The 24,466-nt window shown below is 38.1% G+C and overlaps 1 protein-coding gene across 1 annotated transcript in view; it reads left to right on the forward strand.

The window, feature by feature from the left end:
* Positions 1-24,129, forward strand: part of SCIN (scinderin) — a 48,260-nt gene extending 24,131 nt beyond the window's left edge. The window contains exons 5-16 of the mRNA XM_084508940.1: positions 7,203-7,295; positions 8,575-8,707; positions 10,669-10,757; positions 10,960-11,175; positions 12,651-12,772; positions 12,973-13,063; positions 17,090-17,260; positions 17,754-17,931; positions 18,425-18,546; positions 20,071-20,148; positions 21,492-21,552; positions 22,528-24,129. Of these exons, the coding sequence (XP_084365066.1) occupies positions 7,203-7,295; positions 8,575-8,707; positions 10,669-10,757; positions 10,960-11,175; positions 12,651-12,772; positions 12,973-13,063; positions 17,090-17,260; positions 17,754-17,931; positions 18,425-18,546; positions 20,071-20,148; positions 21,492-21,552; positions 22,528-22,661 (1,488 nt within the window). The 3' untranslated portion in view covers positions 22,662-24,129. The remainder of the gene's footprint in view (positions 1-7,202; positions 7,296-8,574; positions 8,708-10,668; positions 10,758-10,959; positions 11,176-12,650; positions 12,773-12,972; positions 13,064-17,089; positions 17,261-17,753; positions 17,932-18,424; positions 18,547-20,070; positions 20,149-21,491; positions 21,553-22,527) is intronic.
* The last annotated feature ends 337 nt before the right edge of the window (positions 24,130-24,466 follow it).

A 24,466-nucleotide genomic window follows, 5' to 3' on the forward strand; every position in this document is an offset into this window, starting at 1 on the left:
ACTAATGGATTTTGTAATGGCTTTTTTCTTTTGTGTGCTAGAATATCAAGAAATCCATTGAGGAAGAAATGCTATAATTTTCAGTTATTAAATGAATATAATTAAGAAAAGGCCAAAGGAAAGAGTTGTTAGCAGTTATTTCTATGTGAAGTTGCTAGCAGTTATTTCCATGAACTTGCTAGCAAAGGGGTTTTCATGGAGAAGATTTTCTTTGCTAAACAAAAAGATCAGAGATGTGTGTTTGTGGAATCCAACATCTACCCAAGAAAAATGCACTTTTCAAAGAGCTATTTTATCTTATTTATTATTTTGTATTTATTTATTTATTTTGCACTGGCTTTGCTCTCCAGGTCTGTGTCATCTCAACTCCTGTGTGGAGTAGCTCTCAAGGGATCTATGCTCAATGTTGCCTTTGAATTTTCTCGAATTAAAGTTCTGTAGTGCAGGAAGGAAGTAAACTTTGTTTAAGGAAAACTAGTATTTTTTTTCACAGAATCTGCATGTACAGATTGCTGCACATCTATTCAGGCTATATAGCATCAAATCTGGGCAAGGTGGAAGAAGAGCAGTACAAGAGAAGCTGCTGCATGTGTTTCAGGATCAGTTTAGTATTTCCACCACCACCAAGTGTGTAGCGTTGAAGAAATATGTAAATATAATTATTATATTTACTGCAAGGCAGCTTGTTAGGGACAGGCTTACATTTTGCTTACATAAATGCCTATGGCTTTGATACTACATGACTTTAACTGTAAAAAAAAAAATAAAAAATTAAGGGATTGGTAAAATCACAAGAGGGATTTAAATTCTGCAGTACTCAGTTATGGACTATCTGATTTTTATGAGCAGAAAATCACAGCCCCTTTGTTGAACACTTTGTCTCCCTCACACAAAATTTGAGGAGATACAGGAACTTATGCAGGAGTCTAGGTGTCATACCAGAGGTGTTCCCCTGGCATACCTCATCTACTGAGCTGTATGGGACTGGAAATGCTGAGATTGTGAATTCAGCCAGTGAATTCGGCACTAGGACAGCAGTTCAGTATCCTGAGTAGCTTTTTCTACTTTTTATCTCATGGGCTGAGGGATGAAACACCTTGCTATGGCTTCCATTGCTCACTCTGCCGAGCAGGGTATTGCTGCTGCTTCCTCCAGCTGCTCTGCTTCTCCAGGGAGCACTGGTTTTCCAGCAGGGTTGCTGGCTGCCAGTTGCCTGCTGCTGCCTACAAGCTTGATTAAGTTGGCTGAAGCTCTGCAGGATAGTTGCCATACTCCCCTTTTACCCTGCTGCTGCTTGTAGCCTGGTCTGTCATGGCCTGGGGACCAAGCTGCATGGTGGCACTGCAAAAGCGTGGCTGCTGAAGTGAGTACTTAAGTGAGTACTTAAGTGAGAACAAAAAGCTGGGGGTTTTGTGAATTTTAGCAGATAAATATTTTTTGTGCCTGAGGTTTCTGTTAGCATTAGTTACTGATTTATTTCCATTCATAATTCTCCAACATAGAAGCACGCAGTACATGCATGCACATGCAGCTTTAATTCACAAAGCTTGCAAACTGGAATCTGCTACAATGACTTCAGTGTCTGCCTAGTTTTATGTTCCAAAAATGAAGGAAAACCTTGCATCTGTAAACTCAAGGATGTGTGCAAGTCTCTGCAGGATGTGGATGTCAGTTCTGATACTAACTGATGTTTGAAGAAGATGTAACAAAGAAGTAAGATTTAAAAAAAGAGGTACAAAGAATTGGTATAAATGGAAAAACAGATGCAGGGGTAACTACTTTATTTTTAATTATGCTGTAGGCAGGCGGGTTGCTGAACAGCTTAATTTTCAATGTTCAGCAGCAGTAATGGCAACAAAGAGCTAGCAGCGTTCAAATAAGTACTGTAATTCACCTTCCCAGTTTCTCTAGTGTGCCATCACTGTTCTTTGAGGTGTCCTAAAACTTTGAACACGTAGGCTGACATGGGCTGGGGCTTTCCTCATTTCATTCACAGCCGATCTCACAGGCCCAGCAAGACAGAAGGCAGACTCTCCAGACTGATCTAGATTTTTTTATTTTTATTTTTTTATTTATTTTTTTTTTGTGAGCTTGTAATCCATGGCCTGTTTCACAGAGCAGAAAATTGATGTTAGAATGTTGTTATCGTTATTAGTCAAGGCTTTATATTCAAATTATTACAGGCAGATATGCAAAGCTGCAAATACTGTATGATAAGCTGCCAAAGCCTAATGCCCTGCTTTTAGGAAGCTAAGCGTAGGGCTATGAATAAAATTATGATTTGCATTTGAAGTTCCCGAGACAACAGAAACTGGATGAAAATGTAGGCCACAATTTATGCATCAAAAGTGCCATGAGCAACTGATGGATTTTGCTATTTTGCAGCATCCTGAATGCATTACAGATCAGGTTTAAACCTTGATACCAGAAAATGCTTTTGACAAATTACATGGTGAAGCCAAACAAATTCTCAAAATGCCAGAACCATTTGTTAACATAAAACATCCTTTTGTGTGGTTGTCAGTACATTATGGTGTTTCCATCTTATTCTCAATCACTGTTCAGGCTGGTGGGAGGTCTTCTCCTCACGGTGAGTGTGTAATGACATCTGTTGTTGCTTCGATTGATGGTGAGAGGCAATTCCAGGCAGAAATCCTACTAGCTTCCTAGGAGTAGTTTAGTGAAAGGTGTAGTTTTGTTTTGTTTTCTCCCTTGGTTGATGTGTAATTTTTTATAAGATTGCTAATGATTGCTCAGATTGATGGAAACAGCTCCAGGTTACAATAATGAGTAAAAAAGCTTATTCATAATCTGGCTAATGCCAAAAGTAGCGTTTGTCTGGAACAGTGTATGTTCTGAAGTATATGTTATTTGTTGTATGTGTATGTTGTATGTGTATGTTCTGAAGTGTATGTTATTTGCTGGCACAGTGGTTACTGGCCTGTTTATCCTTTCTTTTCTCAGCTGGATTTTTTCTTATTGGCTACTGGGGTAGATATTTGAGATGATAATTATTTCAGAGAGGCATTCCTTGTAATATTCTTCTTTGCTTTGAAGGTGCATATAAAAATCTAAGTCCTTATCTGCTAATGAGTTCACGCTGTGGCTATAGTTCAGACCAATCATCATGCAAAAAATAAAAAGATTTATTCTTTGTCACAGCATACATCTATACACTGAGTTAGCAGTAGCAGGATATACTTACTTATGTCAGATTGTAAAAAAGTCAATGATGAGCTCAATGATGAGCTGCTGATCCTGATTGTTTTCTGAAATTATTGAGTAAAAATGTCAGGCCCACAAGACAGTTTTAAGCTCTGTAAATGTCTCTCTATTCTTTCTATTGCTCTTAGTACATAAAGAGGGGGATTTGAATTTTTTTTGAGATCTAACATTTGGGATCGTAGCCACAACAAATAGCTCGGTTTCAGACCCAGAAACCTAACCTGAATTGTGTATAGTGAGAAGAAACACAAACACAGCACTAGTGTACCCAAGTTAAACTGTACGAAACTGGTTTTCCCTCTTAATTAACTTTCACCTGATGTGTTCTTCAAGCATTGTTTTCCTAGTTGGATTTTCAGCCTCACTGAGCTTCTTAAACTTCTTGCTCCCATTAAATCAATATCAACTATTTTATGAGGCAGAGCCTGCTTCTCCAGTTATAAAGACAGTGTTTGCTAAACTCCTTCTTTTGATGTGTTTACTTAAAATTGCTTACCTTTTTGCATTCCTACGGATTAGAAACCTTTTGTCTGTGATTCCTTCTGTTATTTTTGAGGGCAAGGAAGTGGCATTTCACTTATCAGAAGCAACTTTGGCTCTGTATTTTGAAGTTCTGTGAGAGGGTGCAATTATATGCAGAAAAGATATACACACAATAAGATGTAGGGGAGTATTATTATGTAGGGCAGGATAAACAGTGCTGTATTTACCACAAGGTAAGAGCACGCTTGGGCACATGTTGTAGAGGAATTTATGTTCTGTTGGTGTCCACTGAGACACTCCTGCAGTAACCTAAGTGTGTCAACACTAAGGTTTAAAAAAAATTAAAAAATAAAAATAAAATTAATGCAGATTGACTTTCTGTTGTATTCCTCTCCCAGCCCCCAGAGAAGATGTAAAGGTGTGGAGTTTGTGAACGCTTTCCATAAAACATGTTAACTCTGCAGTCAGATGCTCTCATTGAGAAGTAAGCTGGTGTGAGTATACAGCCCTGTACAGCATGGTAAGGTCTGACATAACCAGCTGTGAGCATGCCTTATTCTGAAATAACTGTGAAGTAGATTAAGCCTGGAAGGGTTGAATAACCTGGCATATAGTGTGAGGTTAGCGTGTGCACACTGGGAGAATACCTGCAATACACCTGTGTGCACCCTAGCAGAGCACAGAATTGCTTGTGCTTTTCTCCAGGACTCAGAAACTTGAAGAAAGCAATGGTGGGGAGAGAATAAAGCTCACTCCAGGATAGAGCAATGAAGAGCAAGGAGGGATCTGACATGTTAATATGTCAAAGGCAGATAAGGTAAAGTGATAGGAAGAGACTCTGATTTGGAAATCAAGCAAGCAGCTACAAAGAAAGATGCCAAGCCCAGAGAGTGAGGCAGTTGTGGCATGGATATGTTTGCAGGGCCCTAATTATACTTAATTGTATGAGAATTATGTAAGATCAAGGTTCTGTTCTTGTTGCTAACACTGAATGTATGAAACTAAGATGTAAGGACCATAAGATTCAAAGTCCTTTACACTGTCTGTTGATTTAAGTAATTTCACTGGTTATCCGTGCTTCAGGAGCCTTTGACTACAGCTTCAGCTGTCATAAGCCTCATTTTACGATGTCTCATCAGCGTTATGATGCCTCATCAGCTATATAAAGGTGAGGCAGCCTGGAGTGCCACACCTCAGTCAGCCATATGCTTTTGTAATTATACAACACAGCTCCAGTTTAGCAGTTAACAACACCATACACACTTCATATCTTATTGATTAAATGTATCTGTTGTCTTAACAACCAGGCGTACGTGTGGCTGTGCGTGGACTCCGCCGTTCGATGGGAGTTTCCCTTAGAAGGAGGGAAGATGATATCTCTGAGGAGGAATTTCTTTGGGACAGAACTTAAGAATTTTTCAGCATTAATTGCTTTCTGTTTAGACACAGTTTTTTGCTTCTGTTATTTGGCCAGAATCTAAACTGTGCTGGAGCACATTTTAAAACTGAATTTTTAAATTATAGAACCTGCTTGGTTTAATCGCCACCAGAGCAGAGTGCTTCGATGGTGCTGTCAGCAGAGAGGCTGCTTCTGTCAAGTTGCTTTCATAAGCACAATGAAGCACTTCGTAGCCTCCTTTAAAAATACTGTGTGGCACTTGCATAGCTCTCAAAGATTCCTGTGCACACAGAAATTTTAACAGCAATTTATTTTATATCACTTTAAGCAACTTACAGTGAAGTAAAGTGATTGCGGTACCACAGGTATTCTGTATGCATGGCAAGAGAAAATGCTGACTTTACCTGTGTCAGGAATCACAACTTGTGTGTGAAATTTTGGCATTTTCTGGAAATACCTAATTAAGCAGAAAAAATAGTGAATATGGACTTTTGGAGGTTTTATTAATAGGAGTCTTTTACCCTTTTAATAGTCTCTGAAAGTCAAATGTTATGAAAACCTCAAACCTGTTCAGTATGCGTTCAGGTAAAGAAGAGTGTCTGTTTCTTGGTAATTTTCTGACCCTTGTGTTACAAAGACAGCATTATTCTTGGTGCTCTGCAGCTAGTGTATAGGCCTCTGTTCATTCTGCAAACCTAGGAAGGGAAACATTTTCAGAAAACTTGTGACAATGTGCCACATATGCACATTCTCTTTTAATCAGTCATTCACCAGTCTTGTGCTACTCTGCTATGGAAGTATAGCCCTGCTTGGCCTATATGGTAATACTCCCACAGCCATGTAGTGTCAATTCAGGAAATGCTGACTGATAGGTACTGAAGACCTAATGGTAATGCCTTTCTTAAACTTTCAGGGCATTACCTTTTGTCTTCAGTGAGTCACAAGTAAAATATTTCAGATTAAACTGGAACAACCACACTTGCTAAGGCCATGTATTTTACTTTTCCAGGTCAGAAAATTCCACAAACGACAGATTAATATTCAACATTTATGCTACAGTTTTCTTTCAAATTTCTTGCAGCTGTATGCTTTGTCAGCCTTTCCTGTTATCAAATATTTACAATGTTTTTGCACATGACTTCATGTTATATGCAAATCCATAGACAGGCTGTTCTGCCGCTTGTACTTCATGCAAATATATTGTTACTCAGACGTCTTAACTACTACTATCTTCATTTTAGGACATAACTCTATAGAAATCCATAAAATTCTGTGTGCAACAGAATTGGATCTGGTCATATATCAGTCAGTATGGAGAGGTCTTGCCCTGAATAATGAGTTACTAGGATTTAATAATAACTACCTGACCATTACATATTCTTGATGAACCTCTGTAAATTTCTTCTAGTAATAGTTATTATAAGGTTATCCATGGTGTAACAGTACTATGATGTAAAAACTACCACACTGCTTAAATTGATAATCTGGTCATGGAGCAAAAATTGTTTTTACACTCTATGATTTTTTTTTTCTAAGAATTTAGCTATTTTTTCCCCCTGAAAATGAGATTAAGAATCTGTAAACATAAAGATTTTTGAACTCATAATCTGATATTTTGTAAGCAAGATAATAACTTCAACTCATGTATTTCACTTTGATTTAATTTTATTCTCAAACATTTGATGAGCAATGTCATTCCAAAAATTTTAACACCTGCTTACCAATGCTATAGAAGTCAGTGGGAGGAAAAAGGGAAGACAGACATATAAACAAACACATAGGGTAGTAGTAGCAGATAAATCTCTCGTGCATATGTGTCTTTCCATCCTTTGAAGCTTTAAGTAATATACCATTTCATATCCTATCCTATACAAGACCAGCAAGTTGGCTTGCAGGAAAGGCAACATGTAGATCTAAAGATTTGACACAGTTATTTGCAAAGAAGTCATCCATGAGTTTGGATTTAGATTGGAATTAAGTATAAAGATAATCCTGACTAACTGATTACTGGGATAACACATTACAATTTTGGGGTATTTATACTGCAGAAACTACAATCTCTCTACATTGATTTTATTATTTTCTTCTTGTATAGGTTTTAGGGGAGAAGCCACAGCTTCCTGAATGTGGTGATGATGATGATGAGGTGGCTGATATTACAAATAGGAGAAGTGCTAAACTATATATGGTAAGTAACTTTATTTTTGTGTTAGGTGCACTCAATGGTAATCATGCATGTAATACCTTCATTTATGGAGTTCTGGCTTCAGTTACAGAACTGCAATTGTGTTGGCTGATTTACAACCAATGGACAAGGTTCTCAACGGATGTCAAGACAGCCCAGAAGAACCAAGGAAAAAATATTGATTACAGTCCCGTTTACTCAGGAAACAAATTAAGCATAACCATTCAGTGAAGGCCAAAGAAGAGTTAGTTGGTTTTAATCAATCTACATTTCCAGTCTTTTTGATTTTAAAAGAGATAGTTGTAGTAGACATATATGATTTACTTATTCTTAGCAGAGTTTGAGAGATGTACAGTTATGTTATATTTTTCTAAGTAAAATCCAGAAGAATTTAAACACAAAAGGCCTTTCTTTTGTGATGCCCGTTTTCTTCTTCCTCACTTTCAATGGCTTAACACTGACTGGGACAGTGCCAATATCAGAAAATTAACCATGAATGGATTTTTTTACTCCATTTTATCAGTAGGAATTTTATGATTACACTTAGCAAAGTTAAGTTTTTTCCTTGTATTTAAGTAGGCATACTGTTCTTGCCTAGAAGAGGCATGGAACTTATCCTTCAACCTAACAGTACAGTATTTTATTCACATGCAAGTCTATACAACTACTTACTTCTCTCTAAGTATTATCTTTTTAGCCTTGTAGGAGTGAATTCTAGAAGGTTATAAAGGCCTGTATCAATTTACAGAGGTTACAAAGCAGATTTTGCAACAGGTCTTATGACAGCTTTATATTAAAGAACTGTATGGTATAAATGTAGATACGTAATTTGTCAATAGTGGTGTAGGACTATTTTATCATAGTTTCAAATGCTCTTGTTCAGTATGTATGTGTACCTTTGGCTTCAGTGAGGGGTGCTTGGTAGCAGAGGATGACATCTAGGGCCTCTGCTGGTTCAGCAGAGCATAAAGATTGGACTGATGAAGGTATGCATTTTTAACTGTGAGCTGTTCATTGAATAAGCGGTCGAATTGAGAGTGGAAACAAAACTTGATTTATTTTGAAAAGCTGTGAGACAAGCATCATTAAAATTAACACTACATCTCCCTCTACTGGATGTAATATGAAATGAAACAAAAACTCATTAACTGCTTACCTTCCAGCAGGACACCAACGTCATACATAGGAAGGGTAACTGAATTTTATAGTAATTTGGGGAGTGGAAATTAGTTTGATGATCAAAACCAGAGTTGATCTAAGTTTGTAATTTTTACTTTGTTAGGTGTCAGATGCAAGTGGATCCATGAAGGTGTCGGTGGTAGCAGAGGAAAACCCTTTCTCTATGGCTATGCTTTTGTCTCAGGAGTGCTTCATTTTGGACAATGGTGCTGCAAGGAAGATCTTTGTGTGGAAAGGTAAGAGATCACTTCTGTCACAAATGCAAAAGGAACACAGACAGTTCTAAGCAATACACACAACACCCACTGAACAGTAGCAAAAAATACTGGCTGGACACAGTACCCTGCACACAGTTCTTCCTTGGCGTGGTCAATGGACAAGGATGTGAGTAAGGGCTTTGAGGCTGAATCCTGTCTAAGGACAATTTTAAGGCATCTGAAAGCCTGGGTGCTTAAATGCTTACCTAAGTGGTAATTACAAAGCAAACATAAATAATCTTTGATTTTATGATAATCCTGCAATTTTTGTATATTACTATCAAATCTCTACCATCCATGAGAAAAATATGTGCATTGAAAGTTTGATAACAGGTATTTCCATACATTGTTTCCTGGAGGTGTGAAATCGAAAGATGAGTAAAAAGTACAGTCTTCATGTCCCAGAGATCAACTAAAAGCATAAGCTTACAAATACTTTGATGCTTCTTTCTTCCTTGTGACTGGTTCTCTGTGGTATCACAATGCTTGTAGGACTGTCTGCAATTTTTCTGACTGATCATTTTCCCAGGAGGGAACTGAGGAATTAGGTCTGGACACCTTTTACCTGGTGCTGCCATTGCATCCAGCATTGAGTATCTCTCCTTTTTTGTCTGAGGTAGTGTATTAGTTATTGGCATTTGCTTTAAATGTGTGGCATTTGATTTTCTTTTTACCACACGCAATAGCAAATAATTAATCAATGTGGTTGTCAAGCTTCTGAATCCAGGAAGCATTGTAAACATTTTGCTTTAATATTTAATTTGCAGATAGGAATGTGTCCTTTAAAGCAAAGCATTTTGCGTGCATTGTGCTCATATAACCTAAGTTCTACATGAGCCCCTAATTCCTGGTTTTCCCTATTCACCTGACAGCTCCTAGAATAACCAACCCAATAGGACTGGGCATCTTATATACAATGTACATCTTATGAATGCAGCCCTACATGCTCCTTTGTGCATCCTCACTTTGCTACTGTTGGTAATGATAATATGTAAAACAAAAAAAAAACAAAAAAAAAAACCTCTACATTAATCTGTGAGTCTCACCCTTGCACTGGGAGGCTGTAGTTATCATCTCTACTGGAAATCTTCACAGAATCATAGAATGGTTTGGGTTGGAAGGGACCTTAACGATCATCTAGTTACAACCTCCCTGCTGTGGACAGGAACACTTTCCTTTAGACCAGGTTACTCAAAGCCACAGGTTGCTCAAATATTCAAACCACCAAGCTGAGGACTGCGAAACACTTTGCTAATAGTTTCATTCAGAATTTCATACAACATACAGATTATCAGAGCATCTTTGTAGTCTACAAAGATGTACCTCTTAGTCTAAGAGTTCTTTCAAGTATAGTCATTGATAGCCAGCTGGGTCATAGAACACATACAAAAAAAAAGCCATCCCACAGACACTTTCAGAGATGTCTAATACTGAACAAGGCTGAGCAAGGAGCAATGGGTAGGAAAGGGTGGTGGTAAATTGCACAGCATAGCGAGATATAAAGGGAGTTGCATCTACTCAGTCTGTAGAACAGTGGTGGTACCTGATGAAGGGAAGGCAGTTCTGGACAGCACCTTCATTTAACACATTGCAGCCCAGAAAGGGACAATTCAAAGAAAGGAAACAGGTTATTATTGTTGGATGCATACCTTAAACAGAGCAGATGTTATGAACAGCATTTTTTAAACAGAAACTTACAAAGAAAAACAAAATATTTTTTTCGGTTACTTTAACTGTTTTCAAAACCACCAAGGTACTATTTTGACCATTCAACTTTGTATGAATTTTATTTCTCATGCTATATCCAGCATTTGTGTTTGTTCAAGACTGAAGCATTGGCAATGCTGAAGAGAGAACCTGTCTCAAGGACATCTTGTTTTTGCAGGATCTGTGAGCTCATTGCCCTTTCTCATGTATTGTTATCCTTCTGTTTTAACCAGGCAAAGATGCTAACCCACAAGAGAGAAAGGCTGCCATGAAGAATGCTGAAGCATTCATACAGCAAATGAATTATCCTGCCAACACACAGGTGCGATCTATTTATGAGATGACACCAACAGAGAATGAACTCTGTTAAAGACTTTGTTTTTAAATCAAAAAAAAAAAATAAAAAAGGGCATGTAAGACCATAAGGACAGTGTTTCACTGACAAATAATTCAAAAAAGTTTTTGTTCGAGTAACCATGTCAGTTTTGTTTTCCTTGCATCCCATGCTTCTTATTTCATTGCAGATTCAAGTGCTTCCAGAAGGAGGTGAAACACCAATTTTCAAACAATTTTTCAAAGACTGGAAGGATAAGGATGAAAGTGATGGCTTTGGCAAAGTGTATGTCACAGAGAGAGTGGCTAAAATTGAGCAGATTGAATTCGATGCTACCAAGTTACATGAGTCTCCACAAATGGCTGCCCAACATAACATGGTAGATGATGGTTCAGGAAAAGTAGAGGTAATTTTTGTGTTGTAATTAACAAATATGCAATTTGCACCAACACGGTTTCTTTGGTTTCTTGTAACAGGCTAAACAGCTACTCTGTTTTGCCATTTAAACTGTGGCATAGAGTGAAACTACATTAATCATAATGTTATTCTTACCACCAGAAAAGGTACTTTGAAGTGGGAAGTGAATCTCTATGTCAGCTGTATGCTGATATGTCACGTTATTTTGATACTCATGAAAGATATTGTAGCAGTCATCAGCAGAAATCAAAGAGCAGAAATGTCTTCCCTTTCGCAGAATACCTTTTAAAGAAATACTTTAAATATGATCCTTATCCTAAAGGAATACTTTTAGCCTACATCAGCTTGAAATCTGGAAGGGGAAAATTTCCCCTTGGAGTCAGAAATTCAATCCATTTTATTACATATATCTTCGTGTATCTATCCTATCTGCTTCTTGTCCCTAGTGGGTCTCCCAGGTAGCCTGGATTTGAAGAGAATGTGATGGCTTTAGAGTCCTTCTAAATATATCCATATCCCATTTGAATCTCTTTAAATTAGTCTTTCACAGTATTGAAGTTAATATCTTTGGACTACACAGGCTTTGTTTGTCATTTACGAGCACTAGGACAAGAGGCACTGGCCTCAAGGTGTGCCAGGGGAGGTTTAGGTTGGATATCAGGAAAAATTTAATCACTGAAAGGGTCCTGAGTCTGCTCAGGGAAGTAATTAAGTCATCATCCTTGGAGGTATACAGAAAAATGCGTAGATGTGGTGCTTAGTGATATGGTTTGGTGGTAGACTTGGAAGTGCTGGGTTAACAGTTGGACTTGATGGTCTTAGAGGTCTTTTCCAACCTAAATGAGTCTGTGATTGCACCAACATAGCCTATGTTGGGATTCTGGAAGTAAGAAGAGGGATAAATACCTACAGTCTCACTGGTATATTTTCTGGCTTTCAGACCTCATCCTTGGGATGGTCCATAGGCTTGAGACACAGTATTGAGGTCTGAAGCATTTTTTGTCATATAGTTTTAGAAGTATGATTTTGGAGGTCAGTCATTAACTGAATTGAGCTGTAGTGAATCAAATAGGAAGAAATCTGCAAAACTGTATGTTATTTAACTACAGTGTTCCTCTCACAAATGGTATGATAGTTCTATTGTAAACCAAAATATTGTGCTATTCATGTCACATTATCATCTTAAGACATTAAGAAAGTATGTTCAACATAGCATTATGTTGATCAAGTGACATTAAAGCATCAGGACGAAGAAAAGTATACTGCAGTGGCTTGTTGGTGATCGCTATTCATTCAGTGCATGTAGGGTAAAAAGATCCACTTCAAGGAAGAATCTTTCCTGGCTTTATAACATAACACTTGGCTACATAAGGAAAGGCTGCTTAAGGGATGATACAGTAAAATGCTCCTTAAAGTGTCCCAGAATGAAGTTCAGCGTTTCCCAATGATTTCTGTGTTTCCCAGATCTGGCGTGTGGAAAGCAGTGGCAGAGTTCCTGTGGAACCCCAGACATATGGACAATTCTATGGTGGTGACTGCTACATTATTCTCTACACTTACCCCAAAGGGCAGATCATCTACACATGGTATGTTTGGTCAGCTTGCACAGACCACCAGCATGTGGGTATTATTTTATGCTATCTTTTTGTCCTGCTCATAAGAGTAGAACCACATGTAAATACAAGATTATTTACTATGTATTTGTCATGCAGTATAAACTCTGGATCATTTTGAAACTGGACTTAACTATTGTTGTATTGTTTGTTTTTTACCATACCTTCCTCAGGCAAGGAGCCAATGCTACAAAAGATGAACTGACAGCATCTGCATTTCTGACGGTTCAGCTTGATCGCTTATTGAATGGTCAGGCTGTGCAGGTTAGTGTCTTTCAGATGAAATTCAATACAGCGTGCAAAATAGATGCAGAAACAATGAGAAATTAAAGGAAGAGATAGTGTTTGAAGACTGGGATTATCAACTGCTCGTGGTGACTGCTTCTGTGCATGTATTTTCTGTGTAGTAAGATATTTAACTTTATTTCATCAGTGAGTAAACTACCTGAAATTACATATGTTTACAATACCTTAATGTTATGAAGATTTAACCATGAAGCCCTGTAAACTTATCTCCCTGCTCACCCTGCAGAAAATCATGCATGTGGCCATACCATCAGATTTTCTTAGAAAATGGTATCTAATCTTTAACCACTTCTAAGTACTTAAGTTGCAGAAGATGGATGTATCTGCTTAATTAAAAAGCAAACAAGTTTGTGTTCAGTCTTCTTGTCATCTACTCCTTTCTACAGATAAAACCAAACTGCCAGTTACTTGAGTTCATTTCAAAACAATCTAGTTTTTCAAAGTTCTGCCTTTTCTTCACACAACTAATAACACTGTTTTCTCCTCATATTTATCTTAAAATATCTTTCTTTCTTGTTGGCGTTAACCTTTGGAAATTATAGAGTTACTTTGCAGAGCACTAAAGAGCCTTATACTAGGCCTTTCTATATTTCATTAGCTATGATTATTAACAATCTTCACCATTATTTTCTTCACATATTAAGGCAGAGTAACTTCCAGGTACATTTTAGGATTCACCTAACTTGCTAGCCTTTTCTCTTTGGAAGATTTATCCAAGCTTTTCTCAAATTAATAATGAGTTCTTCGTAACCCATCATGAATGTTTTTTTATACCTCATAGTTCACCCACTTGCTGTGGAGATTGTTTTATGTCAGAAAGGACAAAAAAAAAAAAAAAAAAAAAAAAAAGAACACTTAGAAAGTCAAAGAACTTTCCCTTTTTCCTTTTCACTGAAACAGAGTTGTATGCATACAGACTATTTTGATAACTGACCAAACGTCAGTGTCTACAGAGGTCTGTATCAAGCTAAAGCACAGTGTGTTCCTTTTAAATCAGTGGAGATTCCCCATTTTAATTATCCCTTTTGAATGTAGAGAACAGAGATATAATACAGCCTAAAACTACCTTTTCTTTCCTTCAACTTTCACTGACTGAAAATTAGGTTTTAGTCCTGCCTAGCTTTACAGACTGTGTACATGGCCTGTGGAGACTGAAGGATAAGATCCTCCTAGGGCAACCCACTTTGAAGCAGGTGTTTGACAGAGGAATAGCCATGTGTGCCTGCCTTTCTGTCTCCTTTTGATTATACAGGAAGCTGCAATGTTTAGCCTAGGCAAGACACCTGACTTACAGAGAACAAAAACTGGGAGAAATGAAAGCCACGTGAAAAGCCAGAACAGGGGAACCAGACAGAACTGTGTCACAGGGTCTGGCTTGACCCAACTGTTGTGAGGAACGTAACTTGGATTTTCCCATCCCATAGTGCCTTAAGCTCCACAAAGCAGGATACGTATTTTCACTTGCAGAAAGGGTCTGTGCACTGGCTCTGAGGAGACCTTACAGCAGACTTCCAGTACCTATAGGAATCTACAACAAGGCAGGAAAGAGACTCTTTGTCAGGGAGTGTAGTGATAGGACAAGGGGTAATGGCTTTAAACTAAAAGAGGGGAAGATTTAGATTATATATTATGAAGAAATTATTTACTATGAGGGTGTTGAGTCAGTGGAACAGGCTGCCCAGAGAAGCTGTGGATACTCCATCCCTGGAGGTGTTCAAGGCCAAGTTGGATGGGACTTTGGGCAACCTGGTCTGGTGGGAGGTGTCCCTGCTCATGGCAGGGGGTCTAGGTGGTTGTTTTAAGGTCTCTTCTATGGTTCTATGACATTGGCAGGTAAAAGATGTGAGATAAGCTAGTCCTAGCATGACTGCTCTCCTTTCCTCCCTAGTGAGGAGGCATGTGTAGGGGAAGAGGTGGGAGGCCTCCTGTTTTCACACAAAGGCTCAAGCAGGAAGATGACTAAGGGCAAGCAGGGATTTTCTAGGTACTAGAAGGTAATTCTGTACTTCCCATTCCTTAATTACCAAAGTAAGGGCTTCCCCCACCCACCAAGGTACAGTTAATTTAGATGGCAGATGATACCTTTAGCTATTAATTAGTTATGATTTATGATTGAAATCACATTAAGGAAGGATTAAAATATTCCCAGTTAATTATTCTTTGAAATATTCTTAACATATGTTCTATCTTTGGACAGAGTTCAGCACAATATGGTCGTTCCCCATACCCATGACCAATACTAATACTACAGAATTACTACAGCAAAAATAACATTACTACCAACAGCTGCACTAATAATAAGCTGTATTATGAAAGCTGAAGGACATCCATCGCACTGCAGTGGACATGATACTTAAATTTTTTTTTTAGCCTGAAGTGAATTTAATAATGTATGTGTGTGGATTACTTACATGTCTGTAGATTTGTATGCATATGCATGCCTACCTAGAACCTATACTTAATATCTGTATAAGCATTATTTGAAAGGTTTAAACTATTCTATTTTTGCTCACTAGGTGGCACTACAGTACAAATTACTATTAAAAAGCTGTGACAGCATTTGTTTTGCAGGAACGTGTATGTTTCCTCAGCATTTTTTTTTTCTTCCCCCTTCATTTGTAGAAATCCTGCTACAATTTCGCAGCTTGGAACCCACAAGTATACATGTTCTGGGGCATCCTTATCAGGCAATGTTACTAGTCTGACCAGCTGTGTGCTAGCTAGAAGCACTGCTTTTACTGCCCACGACCACCTGCTAGACTGGAGCAGCCCTTCCTTCTTCAGCTCCTTTGCTTCCCACTGCCTCCAGCCTCACCAGGCAGTGCCCAAGGGCTGGCACTGGTGCTCTCCACTTTTCTGCTGGCTACACAGTATGCCTTTCTCCTTTCTTTCCTTCCCGGGAGTGATCCCCAGGAGTGGCTACAGAAAGGTGGGGACCTGCAGCCCTCTTGGTGGAAGGGGCCACAGAGACCCCGTTGTGCAGGCACTGGGTGGGGAGCGAGGGCTCAGTGACTCAGCTGCCCACACCCTGAGCTCTGCTATCTGCAGCTGAATACAGCAGCATCTTCAGTGGGCTAGCATTGCCACATCTGGGTATTTTGCTCAGAAAGCAGAGCTAGAACAGCTCCACCCTGCACTAGTGCCTTCCTCTGCTTTCCTGGAAGGCAGTTTCCATTTATTTCCTATTCTCTTTCTCCCCAACCTTTCTCTTCTGTCGTCCTCCCTTTTGTCATCATCTCATGAAAGATGCAAGTCACTTATTTCCTGTATGAAGCTAGGGGAACTTGGATAGGAAATCTATATATGGTGTAGCTTTTAGCAGTCACTTTTTTGTTTGCTTCAGTGGGAAAAATAAAGGATACTGTCATAAAGAAAGAATAAACAGTTGTATACAAATAACTTGTATAGCACGTTTAACCTAAAAATAGCAGTTCTTCATAGCTCAATGTTCTTTGAGTTTGCAGTAATGTCTTTTGTATCTGTAATAGAAGCTCTTTTTTGCCATCTATATTATCCTCTGCAAGATAGATTTATGTTCATCTTTTCCATTCTATTACAGATAAATACACATAGAAATAGTAAAAAGGATGAATAACCAACCTCTTCTGCTTAAATACAAAGCCCCTAAACTTCCAAGCTATTTTAAGGGGAATTAAGTGGCACTATGAAACTCTATGAAATGACAGTTCTTTTGAAAAAGTGTAATTTTCTTATTGCAGTAGGTAGCAGCCATTTTAATCAGCTAGACATGTTAGAAGTTTGAATTCTGTCTGTGTGTTAGCATGATTGACAAAAAATCTCACAAATACTATAACTTTACTGCGTCTGGAACTATATTTTTAGACCTTCTTAGTTTGCCACTTCTCATTCTCGCTAACATTCCTAGCTTTATTGGCTAACTTCCCCTATGCAATTCAACAAAGCCTAAAAATAATTACCTGTGTCCTTATGTTTCTTTTATTGCCTTTCTTTATCTACATACAGATTAGAGTCAGCCAAGGCAAAGAGCCTGCCCATTTACTGAGCTTGTTCAAAAATAAGCCACTTATTGTCTACAAGAATGGGACATCCAAGAAGGAAGGTCAGAAACCTGCTCCACCCACGCGGCTCTTCCAAATCCGCAGGAACCTGATATCCATCACCAGGATTGCAGAGGTAAGGTCACCTGCTAAGTAAAAACAAATATTCCCAGTGGGAAATGGTGTAGCTGCCATGATCCCCTCTATTTCTGTTGGGTAGTCACATCTGGTAGGAATGCAGAATCTAAATCCACTGCTCTGTGTGACCAACCTATCTCAGAGATCAAAGAGAATACAGTTTAACTGGCTATGATCAATCTATGTGTTTCAGAGGAAAATGTAGGAAAATGCGCAGTGAACAGTCAGCTGGCAAAGAACAGACAAGAAATCGGCAGCCCTTATGAGACAGTCTTTCCAACTGCCAAATCATTTCAAGATCTGTCCTTCAAGTCAGTTCCCTATATCAAGCGAAGTACTTCTCTAATTTATGTCAGTATAAATCTAGGGAAAAATCAAATTCAAAAAGCATAGCTGATAAACATCTATCTATACATTTTATATAAGCATGCAAAACATAGATCACATTATTTGAAAGACAGAAGAATAAAACATTTTTTTTCTTGATCTAGGTTGACGTTGATGCAGTGTCACTAAACTCCAATGACGTTTTTGTTCTGAAACTGCCAAACAATTCTGGCTACACCTGGATGGGAAAAGGAGCAAACAAAGAAGAAGAACAAGGAGCTCAATACATTGCCAGTGTTCTTAAGTGCCAGACTACTAAGATTAATGAAGGCCAGGAACCAGGTTGGTATGAAAACACGCGGTTCTGAATGGGCAGCTGAGAATACACAGCACTGCATGGAAATATAGCCTAAACGTTTTTTACAATTATATAAGTTGTAGGCAGAACCATATGCTCACTATCTCACTTCGAAAATCTAACAAAACATTTTACCATGGACATCTATTCAGAATTGACTGAGGCACAAGTAGTGCAATGCCCTGGATGTCTCTAGGGCAGCAGCAGGAGCTGCAGAGGAGTGTGGTCCTTTCTTTACTCTGGGTGACTATGAGGGGAGGAACAGATTGTTCTGTCTGGGACTGCTGCAGGTGACAACCTTTATATTATTTTGACAAACTGGAGGAAGAACTGAAAGAAAATAACTGGAAGAACTGCTGTCTCATCTTTGAGACAGCAAAGAAGATACTGGTCAGGGATTCTTGAAATAGTATCTAACAAGATAAACCATAAAATATCAAATCCACTGCTGAATAAATTATATATTATGTATTTCAGAGGAATTCTGGAAAGTACTTGGAGGTAAAAAACAATATCAGACTTCATCACAGCTTTTGACTAAGGGTGAAGATCATCCCCCTCGCCTGTATGGTTGTTCTAATAAGACTGGCAGATTTATTGTAAGTGTGGATACTTTCCCTTCTCTTTAATTATATAATTCCTGGTATATTTGAGCTTGGGAATCATCAGGCATTAAAGATGAATTTGGGGATCTGTCTTTTCTTTGTGTAGGTAGTAGTGCTTGGCAAGAGCTAGAGAGTTGAGGTTTGGTGCGTTGAATCAATCCAAGTGCAGAGAACAGACAGAAGAATAAATAGCAGAGATGTCTGCATAGCCTTCTCTAGCCTGGGACTAGAGGCTTGCAGATGCAAGAAGCCAGAGCATTTGCTCAGTCAAAAGCAATTGTGTTTTTGCAGAGCATTGCCAGACCACTGTCATTTCTTTGAGAAAGTGCAGGTCAGTGCCTTGGCCCTTACATGCTTGATAGTGGTGGTGATGAAAATAAATGTCCTGAGCCCTTGCCAAAAATCCTTAGCAGCCTGAAATTTTCCATAGAGATTTAGGACATGTAATTAATTCCTCTAGGTAGGAAGACTTACTTCCTTAGCAGAAATACCTGGAGCTGTATGCTGGGTATTAAGTCAGTTCAGGCTTAATTGCTTACTGTATTCTGGAAGAGTAACACTGTGTCACTGTTTGACAAGGATGCACTAATTTTTAGGTAGGAGACATACTTGGCTACCTTCTCTGCTGTCTTTCAGTCAATTCATTTGGAGAGGGATAAAACAAATAGGATCCTTTAATAAGGGCTTCAAAATCTTATAAATGTAGTAAGGCATATACTTCTAGCAATCTTCTAGCACGTGCATTCTTCTAGCAAGCTTCTAAAACACTCCTGTGAAATACAATAATCGTAACAAATCTCACTATAATAGCTTTCTGGGAGCTATGCACTTGTGTGGAAATTCCCTATCTCCTGTAGCATTTCTGTAGTAACTGAATCACCATTGTTAGAGTTCACCAGAACAGGTAGGTCAGATCACTCTGAAATTCTGGACACCATAATGTGGTGGAGTGAAAAAAGGAATTACTTCTGCACCATATGATCCCAATATCTCTAGCGCTCCTATGCATAGTCAAACCCTTGAAAGCCCTTCACAAGTAGCAAACTAACCATTAGCTAGCTACATTATTACATCTGCTGCTTATACAGATGAAAATTAAACTGCTTTCCTTTGTACCTGTAAATCCGTGGAAGAAGCAAGCACTCCGTGCTTCCTTTAGGACTAAACCTCAATGGCTTAGTCAGCTATAATGTCCAATTTTCAAGTGACTGGAAAGCTTACTTAGATGTGTATTTCATCACTGAGCTCACCACTTCCAAATTGATGTTGTTTCTTTTCCTTATTAATGAATGCAAGCTGCATGAATATATCAGCTATAAGATTGATTTAGTTAGTTTGGTACAAGTTGCACTATGGCAATTTCCCTGTCCCTTTCTTCTAGCAGACCTCAGTCCCAATTTACAATAGTCACAATTTCAGTTATCCTTTTAACAAAATCTTTGGTTTGTCTAAAATCAGAATATCTTGAGAAATTATTACAGCAAAGGCAAAAAATACTCACCATAGTATCCTTTTTAGATTGAGGAGGTCCCAGGCGAATTCACTCAGGATGACTTGGCTGAAGATGATGTCATGTTGCTGGATACTTGGGAACAGGTAAACTTCACCTTTTTTTTTTTTGTGATAAAAAGAATTTATTCTTAACAAATTAGAATGTAAGACGGGAGGAAAAATCACCTTTGTGAAAACGAAAGAGGTTTTGTTTTCCTTAAATTATACCATCAGGAGCTATATTTTCTGAGCTATACGATGTTCAAGTGTGAACATAAATGATTGAATTTCCAAGTGTAATGTGACACCATGGCAGATATTTTCCATTAAAACCAATGGAGACTGCAAGAGTAGAAGCCCCAGCTTTGTTCTGAAATGTTCCTGATAATGTTCTTGACTTTATCTCTAATATTTATTAAGACAGAATGTTATTGCAAAAAACATATGCAGAAACCACAAAATCAGAGTAGTAGTAGCACCTATAAAAATCTTATTAGAGAAGGGGACAGACACTAGACCTTTACACAAATTTCTTCAGAAGAACTGGCTAGAGGGTATTAGAAATAATCTATTTCTAGATTATTTCCATCCATCATTTTGCCAGGTTCACAGAAAACTGAAAATGTTGAGAACTTTTCAGATGACAAGCAAATTTAGGTGTGCTTTCAGCACTCACAATATTTCTCACAGTATATTCTCTCTACTCTTTGCCACTGGAAAGGGGGAGAAGACCACAGATCCCATGTTTTGTCTGTCTTCAGCCTAACTCCCAGCAAAAGAAGGCTGAGATTTTAGGAAATGAGAAGGAATGTCCAAGACCCATTCAAGAAGGAGCAGGGGGGGAAGGCAGTATTAAGAGATGGGTGAAGAAGGTGTTTGGACATACTGACTCAGATATGAATGAAAGAAATCTGGAAAATGGAGCTAGTTTCCAAAAGAATTCTTGACAGGAAAAAAAAAAAAAAAGCGGGGAATGCAGGTTGAGGCTCTGGCTGTTGGATTATTCAGTGGAGTATTCAGTTACCCTGTGTAGCATGGGCCACAAGGCACAAGTGTTGGTGCATACTCAGAGCTCGATCCAGAGACAGCTCAGTTCAGTGTTTTTATCTACACCTAAAGAGCAATTTTCTTGCAACCATGTAAAATATAACCGTGGAAAAGGTAATTAGAGTCTTTTTCATCCAAGTCCATGAAGTCCAGCCATCCAGTGTCAATAGAGTGGTGAAATTTTTTGTATAGAACTAGTCTCTAGCAAAGGAGGAAAAACAAACAAACAAACGAAAAACCACACCACTAACTGTGGCTTATGAAAGCTGTGCATCTCTGCAGTACTTTCATAACATAATTCTTTCTCCTAGTGGAATCAACTATTTTGTAGTTTGTTGCCTGCTGCACAAAACACCCTTATAACAAAGTGGGAGCTAAATTGTTCTCTCCTCTATTTGCAGGTTTTTGTCTGGATTGGAAAAGATGCTAATGAAACTGAACGACAGGAATCCGTGAAATCTGGTAAATCAAATCAATTTGATGGAATTCCAAGTGAAGAAACATCAACAGCATTTAAATAAATGAAAAGATGTTGTAGAAGAAATTTAGTTATTTTTACAGTGTTGTTTAAAAGGCTTATAGGGCTTGTTAGGATTTAATCCTGGATAAGATTATTTTTCTTTGAAATGTGACTTAAAATTCATTGTATCTTTATTATCTGTAAGTTTATGAAAAGAATTAATCAACAGAGCATTAAAAGGCTGCAGAACTTTTTAAGGAGTATATAAAAGATCTCTATGAAAAGAAATTGCACTAGGAATAGGAATTTTAAAGGTGAGATAACTGCTGACTTGCACCCTACACTAATATATGTAGTCCAAGGAATGCCAACAAAACCCCAAGTCTTTGTATTGCCACATTTCACTGAGTTAAACTTGGAGGAGGAAATTCCAATTGCAGAACAAATCAAGACAGTTTACTTGGAAGTCTCCCCCTTGAAAAATCCTGGGTCATCTTTAGCGCCATTTCATATAGCTGAGCCTTCCTGATGAAGTTCCTGCTAAAAATGCTTGCAGGCATTTCCCCAGAGCAGCTAAGGTTACCTAGCTGAATTTCTGACAGGCACTGATGTCACATTGAGACGCTGAGGGAAACTATACGGAATGCAGCTATGAGGCTTTTACGTGGGAAAAAAATGGGACTGGAGCCTTTGCATTTGCACTGCACCAGCAAATGCTTTCTCCTGGTCAAAAGCCAAAACATGGCTGTATGGCAATAGTCTGACCAGAGTAACAATCATTGTTTTAATCTGGTGGAAAATTATTTCACTGGCAGCTGAATCAGCAATTACTCGATCATTTCATTGCCTTTGAAATAATTTAATTGAATACTTTATTATTATAGCCCTGGGTTCTTTCACTGGGGCTTTTAATGTATTTTTTATGCCAGAGGAATGAACTAATATTTTACATGTTTTATTTCCTCTCTGTTTTTTAGCCAAACGCTATATTGAAACAGATCCTTCTGGCAGAGATAAGGGGACCCCCATCATTATTGTGAAGCAGGGGTATGAGCCCCCAACATTCACTGGCTGGTTCCTGGCTTGGGACTCCAACAAATGGAAAAACTGATGTACCCGAGAAAGCTTCAGTTTCAAGCCAAAGAGTGATGAGAGCACATCTATTTTCTAGTATTTTTAAGCATAAGCTTATGCAACGATATGATGCAGCTGTTGTTACCCTTGCCCAAGCTTTTCTATGAATAACTTAGAAAATCTCAGCACCGGAAAGGCTAAATGATAATTATGAACTTGTCAAATGAGGTAGGTGGGGCTACATGTGGAAAATATGGGAAGTGCTACCATACTTTGTTTAATCAATGAGTTCTTCACACAGAAGCTGTGGATCAGTCACTGTGCTAAAATGGGCACATAATGGGCACATAGTATTCTGCCTTCACTTAAAAATGGAAACTAATGCCAAAGAAATTCTTTTACATTAAGGTCAGCATAATTTTGTGCAGAATTTGGCCTAATGAAGAACTAATTCTACATCTCATGTAAAATTTCAGATGCACCCAGAGTGGGAGCTTTGTCTTGCAGGGGGCAGATAGATGAGTATTTCAACAAAGCTGTTCTTAACATGTTTGTTTGCTCTTCTTGGTCTAGTTAGTAAAGTTTGAGCTTTGAACAGTATGTTTGTAAGAATACAAAATCAACAAAGCTATTAATAGCTTTCTTAAGATTTCTCTATGTGAACCAGCCTCTAGCTCCAGATCTTTTTAACTGAAGCTTTTAAACACATTCTAGGGCACTACTGTTTTTAAGTGGAAGCAGCAGTAACAGCTTTAAAAATACTCACTCTGCCTTAACCAGACTGCACTTAAGCCATACTTTGTCCTGGTTGCCTTACTCAGCAGTACTCTGTTTTTTTTCTGGCATGGAGAATGCTGACATTGTCAGGTACAAGATGTGTTTTTAACTCATTTTCTACAGATCTCAGTCAAACATCAGCAAAGAAACACCTTGTTTCAGTAACATTCCACATCCTGGAAATTTGGAGTACTAGTAAGCACCACATAATAAGGCCTTATCCTTTTCTCTCAGTTATTTCAATTTTTTGTTTTTATTCTGGTGAATTTAAGAGTACATTTTCAAAGTGTATCATTATTATTATTATTATTATTATTTGTAGGTTATCCAGAAAAGTCTCCTTAAAAGCATTGGGAAAAATTCTGCTACAAATTTTAGCAATGCTTTGAGCACTTATCCTATAATGCTTGTTTTAAACGATTTGTACAGCTGTAAGTCATGTCAGCGTGGCTTTTTAATGAACGCTTTTCAACTCCTTTACTGTTCTCATAAGTTAGTTTGGAAAATGAAATTTTAGTCATTTTTGTATTTTTTACTATGATTGTGATTTTGAATCTGAGTTATGCAAAAGAGTGAATTTAGTCTGAGCTCATGTCAGTGACAAAAGAATGGAGAAGCTAATTGATTAATTCTGTGAGCTTTAAACATTTGTTTAAATTTCTCCTTAAATAACTAGACTGTATCTGAATGTCATTTCATTCAAAATAAAATTACAAAACAGTATTGTATATACAGAGCTGATTTTCTTACCCCTGGCATGTTGTTGCTTAGTGGGTCCACTGATGTCTAGAAAACCTTCTTAAAAACAAACAAACAAACAAAAAGCAGTAGATACTGATTCAAAGATCGAAGCCGTAATTCCTTTAAGTGGTATATTCTTTATTGCAGCGCTGGATGCACGGGGGATCTCTCCACCTATCGTGCATACCCAAAGCAAAAAGCAGTCTTGAATTTATACAATCAATCTATCAATATTCTACAAGCACCTATACATATGCATTACCTATCCCCGCCTTCCCTCGCTTCTCATGCTAATTAGCCTTTTGGCACCTTGCGCCTGCGTAG

The sequence above is a fragment of the Aythya ferina genome (genome assembly GCF_964211825.1).
Source record: "Aythya ferina genome assembly, chromosome: 2".
NCBI classification, from domain to species: domain Eukaryota; kingdom Metazoa; phylum Chordata; class Aves; order Anseriformes; family Anatidae; genus Aythya; species Aythya ferina.